This window comes from Ascaphus truei, chromosome 12 (genome assembly GCF_040206685.1).
Source record: "Ascaphus truei isolate aAscTru1 chromosome 12, aAscTru1.hap1, whole genome shotgun sequence".
Taxonomy (NCBI): Eukaryota; Metazoa; Chordata; class Amphibia; order Anura; family Ascaphidae; genus Ascaphus; species Ascaphus truei.
In genome coordinates, this window is record NC_134494.1 from 49,479,884 (window position 1) to 49,498,701 (window position 18,818).

The 18,818-nt window shown below is 44.3% G+C and overlaps 1 protein-coding gene across 1 annotated transcript in view; it reads right to left on the reverse strand.

Moving 5' to 3' along the window:
• Positions 1-18,818, reverse strand: part of LOC142464247 (tumor necrosis factor receptor superfamily member 1A-like) — a 34,273-nt gene that overhangs the window by 14,894 nt on the left and 561 nt on the right. The window contains exons 2-7 of the mRNA XM_075567661.1: positions 6,307-6,448; positions 3,731-3,862; positions 2,229-2,340; positions 1,188-1,285; positions 1,049-1,081; positions 166-246 (exon numbers count right to left, since the gene is read on the reverse strand). Coding sequence (XP_075423776.1) covers positions 166-246; positions 1,049-1,081; positions 1,188-1,285; positions 2,229-2,340; positions 3,731-3,862; positions 6,307-6,448 — 598 coding nt within the window. The remainder of the gene's footprint in view (positions 1-165; positions 247-1,048; positions 1,082-1,187; positions 1,286-2,228; positions 2,341-3,730; positions 3,863-6,306; positions 6,449-18,818) is intronic.

Here is an 18,818-nt window from a genome sequence, read left to right on the forward strand (position 1 = left end):
TTCTGAAGCCAGAGGACTGCAAAACAGGTTAAGTAAAGGGGGAATAGTTTTACAATAGTTAAACGTTACTGTATAAATTGTAGAAAATCTGAAGTGCAAACTGCATACACTGCAACATTTAACCTAAAACAACATGTACTGTACATACAAATCATTTTCTCTTACCTTTAGATCTTATCTTCTTTACTATAAAAATCAATATGATAAGCCCGATGATGATGACGAACAATAACAGAATACCGATCACTACAAAGAAAGAAAAAGTAAATGGTAAATCTTTCCTAACCAAGTGTGGTGCGGGGGGGGGGGGGGGAGAGGGGGTCAATAAACAGTCAATTATCTATTGTTTATGTGCATAATCGGTCAACCTCTCCTGGCATGTCAATGCTGCTTTTAGATGTGTCATTCGTTACGTAAATCACCTAACAATACGTTTTGAATGTCACGGTTAAAGCACAGGGGAGGCCCCCGTCACTGGCCACACTTTCTTCTTCGTAAAAGGATCCATCCACTAACACAATGTTGTCATACGCTTCAATATCTTATCCATTAAACTAGCCCAACCTACAGAACTCTCATCTTGTTTAATGGTTTCTTAAATCCACCCGTATCAAGGCTTCGCCGACATATAGCTTAGTCACATATATTACTTCATCTCATCTACTGCCCCTGTTCATTCATTCATGTAATTGTTCCCATTTAGCTTGAGATAATCTCTCTCCAATGAATCCATACTGTACCACTGAAATCTGGCTCACATGCTGCCAGTCTTTAATATGGAAACATGCCATATTTATTAAATGTACTTCTTTGGGGGACAGGTGAAAGGGCCATCTTTGGCCACAAATCCCCAATTAAGTCTATGACCGTTTTCCAGCCAAAAGCCTGCGCTTTATCTTCATCCCACATTGAGTCTTAAGATACACTGTCCGTCAGTTAGAATTTCCCCCTTTGTATTCTGTATTTAAATGGTTTGACAATAGCCTCCCTTTTTGTAATGTATGTGCTTTCTCCTGCGTGGAGTCTGAATCGGAGGTCTCCTTCGTACCAGTCCAAACGCCTTGTCCTGAATTCTCCAAGTCTTCGATAAAAGGAAAGAAAGAAAAAGCATTGCACAAAGGGTTGGATCAGGCATCGTACACACATTAAATACTGCAGACATCCAGTAAATAGAAATTATATATTACCATTCAAGCCTTCTCCTTTAGTGGCTGGCCCAGGCAGCTGTTCCGTGGGTGTGGTTGCATTGCACAGCTGCCCAATCTCTTGCACTGCCGTAGTAGACCTAAATCAAAAGAGTAACGGGTAGTGTTGTCAATCAAAATGATACATATAGGAAAGCAGAAGAGGTAGTAAATAGTGTACTACATTGAAAACGCAGTATTGAGCGATATTGCAAAAACGGACAGAAAGCTAAAATACAGATAAGTGAAGAACAGAATTCCTTTCCCAATGTCTGATTTTGCTGTGCTTATTGTACCATTATAATCCCTGTACTGTATTCTTTGTGAAGCGCCGAGTACATGTTTGTCGCTATATAAATAAAGCTATACAGGCATACCCCGCATTAACGTACGCAATGGGACCGGAGCATGTATGTAAAGCGAAAATGTACTTAAAGTGAAGCACTACCTTTTTCCCACTTATCGATGCATGTACTGTACAACAATCGTCATATACGTGCATAACTGATGTAAATAACACATGTGTAATAGGCTCTATAGTCTCCTCGCTTGCGCACAGCTTCGGTACAGGTAGGGCGCTGGTATTGCTGTTCATGAAGTGCTGACAGGCGCATGCGTGAACTGCCGTTTGTCTATTGAGCGTGATGTACTTACTCGTGAGTGTACTTAAAGTGGGTGTCCTTAAACCGGGGTATGCCTGTACAGTACAAGCATACAGAGGAAGTGCAATACAAATGTAAATGGAGCGAGAAGAAAGATGTAGAACAAGAAAACGTGAGACTATGAAATGGTGTTATTGTAGTGGGCAATAAATGAAGGTTCCCAACTCAGGCTACACTTGCAGATTTCCAGTCTGGGTCAAAACTCTTAATAAAATGTAGAATCCTACTTGTTTGTAAATCTAATGAGGTATATGTGCATCTGAAGGTCTCTACAGCACCCAAGGAGTTAAATGTACCAAATGAACAATTGCATTGCCAAAGACCACCAGGGCAATATCGGGAACTGCGGTTTATACTACGTAAAATATAATACAAAAGTTACCTTGGGCAGAGAGAGCAAACTTCACAGCTCTCACTAGGCAGACAATAGGTCCCAGGTTTGCACTGACATTCTGCGTCTGCCGTTAGTGTACAGGCTCGAACCAAAACTTTATCTGTAACAATGAAATTTAGTACAATCTCAGCTAAGGAAATATTCTAAGTTATACTGTGATGGGGTTTACAGACCCATCACTTGCAAACCAGCAGTACAAACAAAGGTTTGCCAGGCATGCTGCCCGACTGCTGGAAACTCCCCTGCTCAAAAGGCAGGCAGCCAGTTAAGGCAGAGGGCCAACGCCGGCAGCCAATCTCCCTCGCTATATATAGTCAGGCTTCTGAGAACACGCAGAGGCACATTCAGGTCTCAGCCAGGAGGCAAGTGATTCTATTGTACATAGCAAACCTTAAGTATTTCTACCTTTATTGTGCACCTTGTGGCAGAAGTGTTTATCCTAAGCCTGTTAAGAGGTATTAACGGGCTGGACTACTTGCCATTTCTTGGTTGGATATAAATTAATATTATTGTACAGACTAGGGAAAGTTTGTTACACATACCCATATTAAATTTTTTTTTTAAAAAATAAATAAATAAATATATATATTAACGTTTCATTGTTAATAATCATTTGGAGGACGGTAATACTTGCACAGCTAGAGGTGGATGTAACGGGGCTCGTCTCCAGCAGGAAGCGGACCCGCAGGGCTGAGGTAGGGAGGTGAAAGAACCGGCCTGAGCCGAGGGACAGAGTCCTGATAGAGTAGTGTGTCGTAAGCCGAAGGTCAGGGCTGGCAGCAGAGCTGCGTAGTCGGTGAGGATAAAGAGGTCGAGGTAGGCGGAAATCAAAGGTTAGTCGAGGTACGTGAGCCAGGTCTGGTAACGTCAAGACAATAGGTGAGCATGTTGCATGAACTGAAACTTTGCTTGGCAACTTCCTGCTAACAGGGCTGTCCTTTTAAAGGAAGCTGCCAGGTGCAAAAATGGACGATCCAGCCACAGAGAGCTAGCAAGAGCAAAATCCCGGACCGGAATATGAAAACCCGGAAAGGATTTTGCCAAACCTCATACAAGCAGTCCTCGGTTATCCAACGGAATCTGTTCTGGAAGTAGCGTTGGATAGTGAAACCGTTGTAAAGTGAGCCCCATGTTAATCAGTGGCGGTGAGCGCTGGATAACGCATTCCGGCGTCGAAAAACGACCCATAGGGTTGCATTGTAAAGCGTTGGATATATGCCATTCGTTGTAAAGTGAAACGTTGGATAACGAGGACTGCTTAGCGTTGATTATTAGACCTGTAAAAGTATAACATTCACTTGAGCTTTAAGCGTAACAATGAAGGATAAAAACTAGAGTTGTTTTATATATTCAATGAACTCATCCATCGGTTCTAAAACCAAACCTAGAACAATGGATTGTCAATTTCTTTTAACAATGGCTGTGCTAGAATGAGCTCAAGCGAAACCACATCTGGGTTTTCTTTGAATCAGTGGTTTAACATTCCGTACCATCTTTGCAGGCTGTGCATCCTACACAGTGATCGATCCCATTTGCATGTGCTGTGTAATTTTCCCCCTCGACACAGCTGTCACACTTCCCCTGTAAGTGGTCCGCCTTACAGTGCTCTTCAACATAAGTACCTGTTGAAATAAAAAAATAAAAAATAATGATCACATACATGTATTTTACAGCATATTAATGAGCATTTTTGCCACGCATATTTTAATACAAGCGACCAGTCTCAACAGATCCAGCTCAAATCAATAATTACGTTAAGATTTTAGCTTTTCTGACTTTTAGAAATTAAAGCAGCAATCCCAACTCCCTCCCCCCCCCTTTTTTTAAATGTTCTCTTATAAAAGATGGGAGTCAGGGATCCCAGGAACTGAACCAAGCTATTTCCATACACAAGGACCCCAGGTCTCCTACATACGGTAATGGTACAAGCACTTCAGTCGCCTCCAGGGGAAGAGTCAGTTTAAATCTCCTGTGTCATGCGGGGCCGACAGGAAGCCACATGTGATAAATTAGGGCTTCCTATTGGATGGCCAGTTAAAACCCAGCGCGACGTCGGTACGGTTACCGGTAAGTTTCTCGGAAACAAGGGGGGCAGGGAACGGGCGAGTCCCTGGTGTTGAAAATAGCATCGTTCAGCTATTGTTCCCATCCTTAAAAATGTTATACAAAATTTTAAATAGGGTTAGGTTTGGGGCGAGATTGCAACTTCAGACAAATAAGCTTTTTTTTTTAATTTGACACAATGGAAATGGAGACCAAGGTTAATACAGTAGCTTGTGAACTTCAAATAATGTGAATCAGTGCTTTCTAGAAAATCGAGTGATAGTTATGGCTTCAGAATAAATCATCAAATCTGTTGAGTGAAGCAAGAATTTGAAGGCCCAGTAAATATATCAATTATCCACAATATTTTGTAATAAACTATAGATCCATGTGACAAATTATTGTGAACATATGGTGAAATAATGCACCCACAAAGTGTGTGTTTTTCCTAGAACAAAAAGTAAAAATGTCATACAGTAGGTGGTGGCACTTGAAGAACTTTTTTCGTCCCATTAAAGACATCACAATAAACAAATTTAGGACCAATACAACTTCTAGATATTTAAACTACTTCCCATAGATCAACTAGGTCTAAGCTGGCATAAGACTCTTTGGTTAACAATGTTCATCATATGTAAGGGATATTATAAAGTTTGGCACAAGTTCAAGCAGAAGATAAGACTGAGAATTAGCAGTCAATCTCAATACACATTCTAACATCATTAATGACTACCAGGGCAAGAGTGGCCAACTCCAGTCCTCAATATCCACTAACAGGCCATATTTTAAAGATATCCCTGCTTCTACACACTGCTTCTTTCACAGGTGGTTCAATCAGTGGCTGACCTGTTGGTGGCCCTTGGGTTAGGATTAGAAAAATATCACTAAGTCACCAGTCAAGGTCAAAAATCACTTGTCCACCCCCACTTTCTGACCACTCAGACCCCCTCACTTCCATCACATCCACAGACCGCTCCACCCCCCAAATAATTAAGACTCTTCTCCTTACTCAAGGGTCAAACTCAACCAGCTGGAAGTAAAACATTTCTTCAATTTCATTGGACCGCTCGCTTAAAAAAGGAGCTGACCTGGAGGGTGTGTGAAGACGGCATGACTAACTCATCGCTAGAGCGTCTAAATCAGTGTCCACAATGCTTTGCACTTAAAGGCATTGAGGGGCGCTAGGTGAGGCAGACACACTGCCTGCACACACCCTGCAGTTTGGTGCCTGTAAGCGCGCGGCAAACGAAAAGAAAGCTACAAGTTTGCACTTGTCTGCCCCCAAATTTCCGTTCATCCCCTGGTCTGGAAAATTCCAGGCAGGCGAGTGTAAAATGCCGTCAATGGTCTTCCAAAGAAAGACAGCAGCCACCTCGGAAGACAAGAAATATGTTTAATCTCACCTTATTTTGTATTGTTAATTTAATTTTGTATAGCCACTATGATGTAGATATCCAGTTCTAAAGAGTATAGTCCTTTTAAAATCAACATTGCTTTTCAATAAAATATATGTTATACCTGTACTATGTTGCTCACAGATGGCTGGTTTAATCCCATCTTCCCACTCAAGTTGCAACATCTACTGATGGCTTCCAGAGCAACAGCGACCATGGTGGTCATACTGTTTCTCCTGGACAAGACCCCCCCCCCAATCAAACCATGTAAAAAAATATAGCTTAAACCCAAAAATTGATCTGCGGCTTTGAACACAATTGATAGATTCCTTTCTGAAATGTTGAGGGGGAAATTCAATAATCTAAGCGCAACTATACTGCCCAAAATATGACCACTCTTTTAGAGAGAGTTTGGAGGAAAATGCTAGGGACTTCGTAATCTTCCATTAACTTGCATTGGGCCGAGGGAATTTTTTTTACAGGGAGAGTAACACAAATAAAACACAGTTTTCCAGCAAATGAGGGAGCCGCCCACCTACCTAGGGAGCCGCCCACCTACCTAGGGAGCCGATAGATTTATAGCCTATTAAAATAAAGCTACCACCCTTTCATCTAGAAACAATGCTCACCTTTTGGACATTTGACACAACAAATGCCTTTATACTTGTATTCATCGTCTCGGCAATGGTTCTCTCGCTCAGTGCGGACATTTAATTTCTGGTCTGGAGTATCATCTTTCAAGGCTGGAAGGTGCAAGCCTGACGTGCTGCCCTGCGAGAGATAAGAGTTTGGGGAATGTTAGGCCCTGGCAAATGGAAAAACGGGGGGCATAGAAAGAGTGAAAGGACATAGACAGAGAGATAAGATACAGTTCCATTCAGAAACCCACACGGTAAATAACACTTTCAGTGCTCTTATGCATTAATCAAAAGAAAGGCCGGAATATATATTTAAAAAAAGGGGAAGCGGCACTGTAAAATAAATTCTTTTCACGTTCAAGGTTCTTGGAAAAGTGGCGATTCCTTAAAAAGGTGGCAATACCAATAGGCGTGTACTTGATAGATGCAAATAGTCTACAGAGGTCTGCGGTGAGGTTTTGAAAGCTCTGTGCACGGTCATCTACGAGGAACCCTGATGTTGGTCCTTTGTTATTTATAAAGAATGTAAAATCGTCAATTTGTACATGTGAAAGTGCCACCACACCTTGACCACGGACGTATGGCCTTCCATGAAAATAAAGACAGTTACACAAGGTTGGAGAGAGAAAAAAAAAAAAAAAAAACAGACACGTCCATCGAATCCAACTTATGTTCACTTTAGACGACAGGGATGCTTGTCCATTATTTGTATTGACATGATATTGATCCAGAGGAAGGATCCAGAACATGACATCGCCTGACACCTTGTGATGTTCACTCAACCTCCGACCATTTTTGCGTGTGTGTGGGGTTGATCGGAACAGGGGAAGTTCTTCTCTTCCAGGTGTCGGGGGTGGATTCGGTCAGTGATGCTCAACTCCAGTCTAGTATTAACACCACATTTATATACACGTGTGGCAGCTTATATGATCACCTATTCCAGTGGTGCTCAACTCCAGTTCCTCGCCCTCAGGTCAGCGTTTAAGGATATCCCAGCTTCAGCACAGGTGGTGCAGTCTTAGACTGAGATACTGATTGAGCCATCTGCGCTGAAGCTGGGATATCCTTAAACCCTGACCTGTTGTAAGGTTGTTAATACATCAACAGTTTTCTCTTCCAAAGACCTCTGTCAAGGGTCATGTGATCTCTCAGATATGAATCCCATGTGCTTGCAGGCAGAATATTGGCCATGGACATTCTGGCACTGAAAATGTGACAGCATTTAGCATGAAGAACGCTGAACCATATTTTCATGAAGTGGTTCTCTCCCCCCCAACGCATTTCTTTTTGCAGTACCACACTGAGTGTGTCCCCGTTAAAAACGGCGTTGAATGGCCATATCCTGGCCCCTGTGGGAAACAGACTTTCCTGCCAGCAACATCATGCTGGGAAGTTATTGAGCAAATAGAAACCGTGCTGTTATGCAGCATTTCGGCCACCGACTGCCTGCAGCGGACAATGGCAACTTTTATGTGTGTGTATATATGCTGAAACGGAGGTCTCTTCGTGATTACACTGGTGCAGTCATTCTTGGCACCCCAATGAAATGTAGTGCAAATAAATGGAAACACACACACACACACACACACACACGTGGTTCCCCCTAGCCACAGAAGCTACGAATGCTATCTTACACCTGTGTGGTTTGCAGGAACCTAAGCCTCAGCATTGGGAGCCTGGGGCCTTACTTACAAAACTCCTGGTGCAACGCCTCCACCCGAGAAGGATCCCGACAGAGCGGGAGGAGCCCCTCACAGGACACAACCCAATAATGCACACTTGGTATAATAAAACAATAATACTCTTTACTTAAGCATAGGATCTTATCACTGTAATATGTATAATGACATACCCTTTCTCACTAAGAGTACAACTAGCCAAAGCGCCACGCAGGGCGCAACCCTCTGTGTCTCCACATCGTGTCCAAGGTCCCACACCCAAACCCCAAGTGTGTGATGACCGCGCGGCCCACTAGTATGAGAGTGTTATAGTTGGTGCACTTGTTGTTGCTGTAAGGTTACCTGCCGGGCGCTCCAGCACCCGGTCACTCCAACCAGAATGGATCCGCGATCCAGCGACCTTTGCTCCTGCGTTGTGATCTCCACGTGGAAGGCTGTCCTCTGAGGTGATCCCACATTGGGGATTGAGGGGGGCTGGTCCCAGACCCCTCTTCTGGATATACAGCTTCCGCTGGATCCCTAACTTTCTATGTAGCTCTAATGGGGCAGGTTCCCTATCCTAGGGCCCATCCCTGGAACAGCCACAAACTGAAAGGCGTCTCAGGGCCTATCTAGGATTCCTGGCCTAGTGCAGATGCTACTTGCCCTTTGCACCTCCTTCCCCTATCCTCTCCTGATGCTGACCAACTAAAGGTGCTCCCCTGTGAGCCTCTTCTTCCCTTTCTTGAAGAATCCTTGCACTCTAATTGGCTCCCTGGCATCAAGTGGTGCCCTCCTCAGGCTCATGGGACTTGTAGTCCCTTCCAAGAGCCTTCCCTGATTGTCCGTCTCTTGCGCGCTCCAACTGCGCATGCGCGATCTCACTGAGGGCCTCCCGCCATGCATCTCCACTGCGCATGCACAAACAAACATGGCGGCGCCCGAAGCTTGCGGTTTGCCATGGAGCATCCGGAGCGCTCCCTGTTCTGCACCCCACCTTCCTAAAGTGTCAGCGGTTCTGCCGCTTGGCTCTGGCGGCACACTCCGCAGTGGAGGTAACGAGGGGGGGGGGGGGGCGCCCAGGGGAACCCTACCACACACACACACACACGTTTAGAAAATTGCAGCACACTCCAAGGACATAGTCCTAGATTTACCCGATATCGCTGTGTGTTCAAGGATAAAATTTTTATTTCTACAGCTGTAGTTACAAAAAAGGGTTTAACGCTAAACTAACGTACTGTAGTAATACCTCTATCCCAACTATAACTGTGTGCTAAATGCAACACCAGGGTCGCTAATTAGCATGCAAATGAGTAATTACATACACAACAGCATTACATTTAACAACAGTATCGCAAATATACATGCAAAGGAAGAAGTAATGGCTAATTACATGCTATGCAAATCAAATACTGTAAGCTTTATTGGCATGACAAAATAAAATGTTAGTATTGCCAAAGCATGAATAACATGGGGTAGGGTATAATGATTACACACTAAACTCTATATGCGGCGATATTGGACGACCGCCAACAATATCGCCGATTTCCATCACCTACCCCAGGCTGGTGTTAGACCGATGCTGCCCATGTATAGAATAGCCACTATAGAAATAGCCTAGAATAGACTAGCTACCAGGGTGGCTAATAAAAATACATATTAACATTGGAATTGAAACAATTTGTTTCATTGCCAGTTTATGAAATTTCAATGCTTTGTAAATCTAGGCCATAGCAGGTCCATGCCGGGTTACAGTAAGCAGTACACTCGTTAATTAAGGCATATCATGTTGAAGACGTGTCATACCAGCACCAATATAAAAGCTAAAGTGTGTCTTTGAATACATCATTACACCAGTAAGGCTCGAACCCCAATATTTAGGTCCCTAGAGGGGCCTTCTTTAGCAAGCCTTGAAAAGGGACCCAACATGTCTATACAGGCATTATGATGCAATCAATAAATCACCATGTTTGCTCTTGTATTGGTGCTATATAAATAACACTGCTATACCCAGGCAAGGACTGTGCTCCGGCTCTGTACAGTATTAGACTAGCTGCTCTGATTCATTACCTGTGTTGTGGGAATTTCTATTAATCCCTAAACCAACGCTGATAGCACATTTTGTTGGATGCATTTACAGACTGTATATTATACAGCTGTTTCACACCATGATCCAGGCACTGGAGGGTCTCCCGGTTGTTCTTTTAGCCAATTATGAGTTTGTGCTGAACACTGGCACTCACATTCCAGCATAGCTATGAAATGACACAGCCGCCTCTGCACCTGTGTAATCAGGAGTATGTATAAAAAAAAAGGGTTGCATTCCCGAGACGTTTAACACCTAGTAACGGGATGTTTATTTCACATAGCAACATACAGCAGGAAGCAATTCTTTAAAAACCAATAAATTGTACCCAACCCCTGGCTAAAGAAATATATTACCTATGTTTGTGCCGTCTCTGTGCCATGTGTCTTTTACTTTGTTCTTGTGACGCCACACATGTCTTTATTTATGTTATATTATTTATAATATCTTGTTCTGACAACCATCTAAATAGAAAGTGCTCGGTGCCAGACCAAACAAATATGCGGTATTGGTTTACCACTTTATACTTTAACATGCATTTGTCTTTATAGGGAATTCTATTAAATAACGTTATTTAAATTATATTAAATAAGCATGATCTGGCTGGAAATAACGGCAAATTTAGGTGTGACCCATTAATTGTAACGTTATTTCCCTGCGCAAATATTACCGGAGTTTTGTGCATTTGCGAGGTCAGGTTAACGGTTCATTAGCATCTGATTTGCATATGAGTAAGTGTAATGACCGTAGAAAACATATCCATATAGATATTTTGGTGGTTGACTGTAGGTTATCATAACTTTATTCTCATTAGTGCATATGCGTTAGGATTAATAGGCCAAGGAGGTTTGTGCATCTGGGCCAAAGTGACTCACAGTTAATGCAGAAACGTCTATTCAGTTGCATGGGATGCACTGTATTGTTACCCGTGCATTACCCTGCTTCTCGCCATACCGACTATGGTCTTACCCCTTTCTCTCTGTTTCCCGCACCACACTCACCCTCTTCTACAACATATATTGGACATGCAACCAACTTAACCCACTTGGCATGTAGCACAGCCGTTCACCATTTCCTAAAAGAGCTCTTCCTGCCCTTTCATAGGGTTACCATTCGTATTAAAAAGAAACGAAAGATGACACCAAAATCCGGCCGCGCAATGCGCTCACGTGGTCGGCATTCCCGGATGTTTTTAGTTATTTAAAATTCCTCCCGGACAGCGACTTTCAATGAATACGGACGTATGGTAACCGCACCGTTCCGGGAATGTCTTTATTTTATTTTAAACATCTGATGCGTCATTTAGGAGCTACGAGCTGTAGAAGCGCCATGGACGTTTCTCCGGATACCAATGCAGTTGAACGAGTGGTAACATCAGACACTAAAGATAAATGAATGGAAGATCACAAAAGGTGATCAAAATTCCAGCACAGCATTGGGGTAGAAGAAAAAGGGAGTTAATTTCGTCCATCATGCAAATATATATATATATCACACAATTTTTTTATTTTTATAAGTGCAGCTCAGGCTGAGGGGACAAGATACCAGCATCAAATGAGAAGTAAAACACGATACTCTTACCAAGAGGTGGAAGGCATGAGTAGTGCTTACTTAGCCTGCTGAGGTAGAAAAGAAATACTTCCCTTAATCTGTCACAGGAAGAGAGACAGGGCGGGGTCAACTGTGAATACAGACAGGGGACAGTGGGAAAGTCCACTTTGCCAGGGGAATTACAGGGGTTGTCACGGCAACCAACTCCAGCAAGCTAGAAGGTGAGAACACAACTAAATGTATCCATTTCCACCTGCACTGGGAATTATAACTGCAGGGAAAACAACATTAACTAAAGGGCTAGCAGGCAGAGAAAAAGGGGGGGGGGGGGGAGAACAGGGGCAACAGAAATAGACATTCCTGTTCCAGGACAGTCTGTAAATATTAAGTCATCCTTGTTGGATGACATGGCATGACGTGATTGTCGTAACTCGTGTTTCCATGTGTGAATGGAGCTGTGGCAAACTGCCCGATACAACTCAATGAAGCTGTAACGTCTACTGCACCTGTATTACCAAGTTAGGATGGCAGATCTCTCGCTCAGCTTAAGGCCTCATCCAGGCAGGAAACAGGCGCGCTGGCGCTCCAGCGCTGCTCCCTGCTCGACCGTGCTTTTCCTGGCCGGCTAGGTGCACGCTCGTCTGGGGGCGCGGCCCCAACGTCACAAAGCTGGTTCGCCCTCATTGGACGAACCGCTCACGTGACGCACTTGCGAGCAGCAAAATCAATTTTTCTTGCTCAGCTAGCGGCTGAGCAACGGGCCCAGTGTGAGCGCGCGCCCACTCAGCTCCACGCTGGACGAGGCCTAACTCTCAGCGGTCCCTTACAACGTACCAGGCACGTCATGGCAAATGTCTAGTTTTCTAGGGGATGATCAGGCTAACCGACCAAAAACGGTCAGCGTAATCGAAATGGAAGTGCACCCCCCCACCCCCACACTTCCATCAACAGGGGGAGGGAGGGGAGGGCGAAAGCTACCGAAGCAATGAAGTGACCACAAGTGACAGAGGCCCAGTGGTACTCCGGTGCCGCCAGAGGTCCGGTACTAAAGGTTAAGGCTGACATTATACCAAGTGCTGCAAGGCGGCAGCGCTATTCTGTGATGTCACCCAGTGCTGCCACCGAGCAGCATCTTGATTATACCGGGGAGGGAGAGCAGGAGGCGGCATGGCCGTGAGAGGTTTGCCCTCATTGGCTGAGCCGCTCATGTGACGCGGAAAACCAAAATTCTCTGTCTTCTCCAGCCATCCGCATACCGTCGCTTGCGGTATGAGCAGTATCATAGGATTTTTGCATGATGTTTTGGTGCCACGTGGCGCCGTGCGCGTTTTTGGTTATAATCACGACCTAAGCAAGTTCTGCATATTATTGTGAATCTACTGCCAAGTGTTTCTCCCTCCTCCTCCCAAAACACATACAGTACTCTGCATATTTACAAATACTGTAAACACACCTTCGCCCTCTTGTATAAAAAGGGCTCCTCGCTGATACTCTATTTTTAGAAACACATTCTCTGCCAGCTATAACGTGGCGATTATCGTAAGCTCCCAAATTCCCGTGTTTTTGCTGTGTGACTGAATCCAAGGTTTCCTTCTTTTAATATGGTGTTTTTATAGATAGCTGAATTTGATTGCAGGGAAAGAAAAATGACGAATAAACTATAGAGAAACCCCGCTACTGCTTGCAATGGTGCATTATCTTATCACTATTTAAATGACACTCTATTGCTAACTACAGGCTGTGCAATCAACCCACCATTAGCAGCGTCATTTCAACACTATTGCACCAATGCACTACAAGTATATAATTGGCATTCCATATAAGAATAGTATTTATAATCCCTCAATCTAGCTCTCCCCCAGGCTTCCCTAATAAAGGTGGCTGGGGGCTAGTGTACTTAAGCAACACTTCACTAACGACTACCTACCTGGGGACTCATATCCCTTAGGTAATTAAGCGTAGTGATACAGAGTTTAATCCTATTTTAATCCCCATTGTTTTACCATGTTTCTAATAAAATTTAGTTTTAAATTTACACCATCATCTCAACACAGTGTACGAGTGCTTTACTGGGGTTCTTTCCTGTTACTGATACCCATAGGGAATATACCCCGCTATATACACACAGTGTATGAGTGCTCTACTGGGGTTCTTTCCTGTTACTGATACCCATAGGGAATATACCCCGCTATATACACACAGTGTACGAGTTCTCTACTGGGGTTCTTTCCTCCATTGTTTATCAAAGAAAAATGGCTGCCATTTTGCACATGAGAATGACCCCCTATTCATCAACATGCTGTAAAGTTGTTTTATAAGTGCTGGATGAGACTATTGCCCCTTTCAGTTGAATGGAGAAGTGTACATTAGTTACAGTTTGGGAAATATTTAAAGGAACCAATATGAAAATGTAATGATGTTACTCTATATTTGGATAGATTGCTGGATACAATGTTTGTTGATCATTTTGTAGATTTTTGCTAGAAAATGCTTCATTTAAAACAAATGTAGTACAAGTTATTTTTTATTTTTTTAAACTATGCAGCGGTCAGATTAATTTGGCTAACTGTTCAAATAAATCCCTGGAGTGCCAAGACCAGAAAGGGGAGTCAGTGGATAGTGTTTAAAAAGGTTTAATACATGTTGAGTATCAGATTGTAATAATAATAAATAATAATAAATAAATAGCCTGTTCTTGTATAGCGCTGCTAGTTTTACGTGGCGCTTCACAGAGACATTTTGCAGGCACAGGTCCCTGCCCCGAGGAGCTTACAATCTATATTTTTGGTGCCTGAGGCACAGGGAGATAAAGTGACTTGCCCAAGGTCACAAGGAGCCGACACCGGGAATTGAACCAGGCTCCCCTGCTTCAAACTCAGTGCCAGTCAGTGCCTTTGCTCACTGAGCCGCTCCTTTAGTGATGTGTTGCTGTCCACTCTGGCACTGAAAGGGTTAGGCGACTGCCCCTTTCTGGAAATCACCGTGCCACCACAGGAGACGTGAGCGGAGCTGTGTTTGCAATGGAGAGCAGCGGTTTTATGGAACATTAAAGAAACTGCAGCACTGCTTCCCAGATTGTCATTTCCTGGACAGCAGATTCCATGCGGACCCCAGCGCCTGCCAGCTAAACGCGTGACCCCGGGCATTTCCCGTCCTTATCACCACTCCTCACTCAGACCGACTACTCTCTAAGGCGTGCTTATAACGGTGGCGCGTGCGCACGATGGTGCACGCCGCCGGAACAAACATATGCAGAGCAATGAAGCTTGATTCTTTTAAAAAGATCTCACAATTGTTTTTCCTGCACGACGGCCACATCACGTGCGCGGTTCCGCCAATGGGGGCGAACCGCTCACGTGACGTCACAGCCACACCTCCCGAAGCCTCCAGCGCAGATTTCACGCGCTCCCTGCCGGCTCTACTAAAAACGAGGTCTTAGTAACGCTCACCCTGCCCCCTCCCCGATCCTGTAACGCACGACTACCCCTCAATGAATGCCCCTTTATAATCTATTTCCCCAATAGCTGTCCCATTAGATCGCACCCTTACTGCCACCTCTAGCGTCCGATCCCAGCTGCTCCTATTTGATTGCATGCATACTGGTTGACCCTCTAATGCAATCCCGTACTAACTGTCCCCTATATAAAATTGTATAACAAAAATTACCCTCTGCAATAACTTTATTGACCCTATTCAATTGCACACCCATTCTCTAATAATAATAATAATAATAATAATAATAATAATAATAATAATAATAATAATAATTTTCTTGTATAGTGCTGTACATAAGACTCTTGCAGGCACGCATCACTGTCCTGCAGAACTTACAATCTATGTTTTTGGTGCCCGAGGCCACAAGGAACCGCCTCTGGGAATTGAACCTGGTTCCCGATTCAAACTCAGTGCCATTATTTACAGTAGCGGTGTGCAAACAGGGGGGGGGGGTGAATTTCTATGGGGGAGCACAGCAGTTACGTAAGCCCCACGTTCTTCCCCACGGAGGTGTGATGCCACAGGGTCATGCAACTTGTCGCCATGGCAACGCACGTCAAACAACACTGCGGGGTGACGTCACATGATGCCGAGTCTTTGGAGGGAGGGGGCGAACGCTGCAGCTGCCGGGCAGGGGGGCGTGGCTCAGGAAGTCTGGTTTACAGAGTCAGTGTCTTTACTCAGAGCCGCTCCTTCAGCCCATTATGCAATGGCATTCCCATTTATTAACTGCCCTCCAATCACATGTCTTATCTTAGAACTCCAGCACTCTAAGGGGCTGATGCAGAGAGGATCTAAAAGGGAATTGCGCCATATTCTGGCCAACAAACTCGCCAGAAAACCTTTAACTCGGGAGAAAATGGCGCGTTTTTTAAAAACCGGCTGAAAAGTTTTCAGCAGAGTAAAAGTCGCCAAACAGCTGGCGAGAACCTGGAACTCGCCATACTGTTATAGCGTGCGATTCCAGAAGGACCGAAGCGCTGGAACGCGCCATTCTGCCCTATAATATGGCGTGTTCCAGGCCGCCAGAAAAACTTGGAAATTTGACTAACATCTGCTAAAACAAGGTAAAGGCGCTTTCAGCATACGGCCATCATTTATGCCAATTCTTTGGCTATTTTATTGCCGTTTTCCCAGTACATCCCGATCCTCTCTGCATAAGCCCCTATGTGTTATAATTACATAGGGCCCTGTCTGACTGCAAGAAGAGGAAAGCCCCAAGCTGATATTGTGCGCTATATACAACTACTGGTCCTAAACAGACTTGAGGCACCAATGGTTCTGGAATATCAGTTGGGTTTATTATCCTCACTAACCAAAAAAAAAAAAACCCCCACGCTAGGAGCTAGAGAGAATCTGCGCAGGGTCACAGTCCCACAACGATTCATTGTGATATAGAATCCTGCACCATTCACATCAAGGGACCTTAATGCACGGGGTCTCAACTCCAGACCTCAAGATCCACCAACAGGTCAGGTTTTCAGGGTATCCCAGCTTCAGCACAGGCGGCTCAAGTCGAAGTCAGCCATTGATTGAGCCACCTGTCCTGAAGCAGTGATATCCTTAACGCCTGACCTGCGGCGGGGGTCTTGAGGACTGCAGTTGGGCCCCCCTGCATTATTGTATGTCTTTATATAGCGCAATAAATGTACATAGCGTGTCACAGTAGTGATACATGTTGTAATCATATAAATAACAACTAATATAAATAACAGGTCATGGGAATAAGTACTTTAGACATAAAAGTAACATTAAGGAAGAGGAGTCCCTGCTCAGAAGAGCTTACAATCTAATTGGTAGGTAGGGAGAACGTACAGAGACAGTAGGAGGGAGTTCTGGTAAGTGCGTCTGCAGGGGGCCAAGCTTTATATCATGTGTCCAGTAATATCCACAGTGCTATTCATATGCTTCTTTAAGCAAGTGTGTCTTAAGTTGGGTCTTAAAGGTGGATAGAGAGGGTGCTAGTCGGGTACTGAGGGGAAGGGCATTCCAGAGGTGCGGGGCTGTCAGTGAAAAAGGTTTAAGGCGGGAGAGGGCTTTAGATACAAAGGGGGTAGAAAGAAGACATCCTTGAGAAGAACGTAAGAGTCGGGAGGGTAAAGCTTTAAAAGTGAGGATGTAAAATGTATCAGAAGCAACTGAGCCCACAAAACATGTTTGGACTTGTTTTAACCCCATCCCTGGAAGGGGTGCCATGCCAGCAACTAACTGGCAGATCATGGGTTAACAAAGCAATAGGGATCCCCAAATAAAGAAGAAAAAAAAAAAGGAGTTTACCTTTCCTGGGTCAAAAACCACAACAGAAAATACATGAACCAAATAAATATATTTACAGGTGATGTTAAATTAAAATAAAGACCAAACCCCATGTAAACAAACCATTCTGTACAAACGGCAAGATACGCAATGGATTAACCCTTCATAGCCAGCAGAGCCTGGCATTTAGATTGTAAGCTCTTCGAGACAGGGACACTTTTTTCCTAATGCTACTTCTTTGTCTGAAGCGCTTCTTCCCATTATGTGTTATATTATCAGTCATGTTACTTACTGCTGTGAAAGCGCCATGTACATAAGTGGCGAGATATAGATATATACAGCTAAACCCCGTTATAGCGCGGTCCTCGGGGGCCACCCGCGACCACCACTTTATAAACGGGGTCGCGGAAAAAAATAGCCGCCGATTTTTTTTTTTGTGGTGGAACTGTGCCCATACAGTAAGACGGCCCTGGTCTCACTAGTATTAAGGTCTCAGACTACAATAGCATCTCACTATACATACAGTATTCTCCATTCCAATAACATTTGTATGGCCCTGGGATCGCCCGCCTCCCCCAAATAATCTCTGATTTGGGGGCAATTAGAATGCGGGGAGCAAGGATAATTGATGTGAATATAGAGCCTCTCATTATCAATTGATAACCCTCGTTTCTAAGAAAATGGGCTCTGTCCCCTTGCGTATATCCCGCTAAACAACCTCCGTGGATCTTTAGAAAGTGAAGTTTCCCGTGGAAGTCGCCTTTACCCACCCATGGGTGTAGAGGCAGAAAGTAATCTGAGAGCTGCAAGTGGCTTAACCCCTTAGCTCACACTGCTGTGACAGCCCAAACATTGGACACTTTATTTGGCTTCAATAAATTATTGCATTGATAAAATCCGTGCAGCTCCTACCTTTCTTGTTAACCCCTTAACAACCAGAGGGGCCTGCAACACATTAAAAACATTTTTTTTTTTTTTCCAGCGAAGTTCCTAACTTGGGACAGGGGGGGGGGGAATAGTTTGTTTTGTTAAATAGACAGGAGCTGACAACTGTCAATAGCAGAAGTTGGGACACTGGGATTGTGAATGACAAAGTATCAGTGCTGTGGGGTTTGTAAAGTAGGGTTGATGTGGGAATGACATTTAAAAAAAAAAAAAAAGAAGGTTGTTGCAAGTTAAAAAAAAGTAAGGAAACTGGGGATGGAAATGAAAGAGTAGGGTGGGGGGGGGGATGGAAATGAAAGAGTAGGGTGGGGGGGGGATGGAAATGAAAGAGTAGGGTGGGGGGGGGGGATGGAAATGAAAGAGTAGGGTGGGGGGGGATGGAAATGAAAGAGTAGGGTGGGGGGGGGGATGGAAATGAAAGAGTAGAGTGGGGGGGGGATGGAAATGAAAGAGTAGGGTGGGGGGGGGGGTGGAAATGAAAGAGTAGGGTGGGGGGGGATGGAAATGAA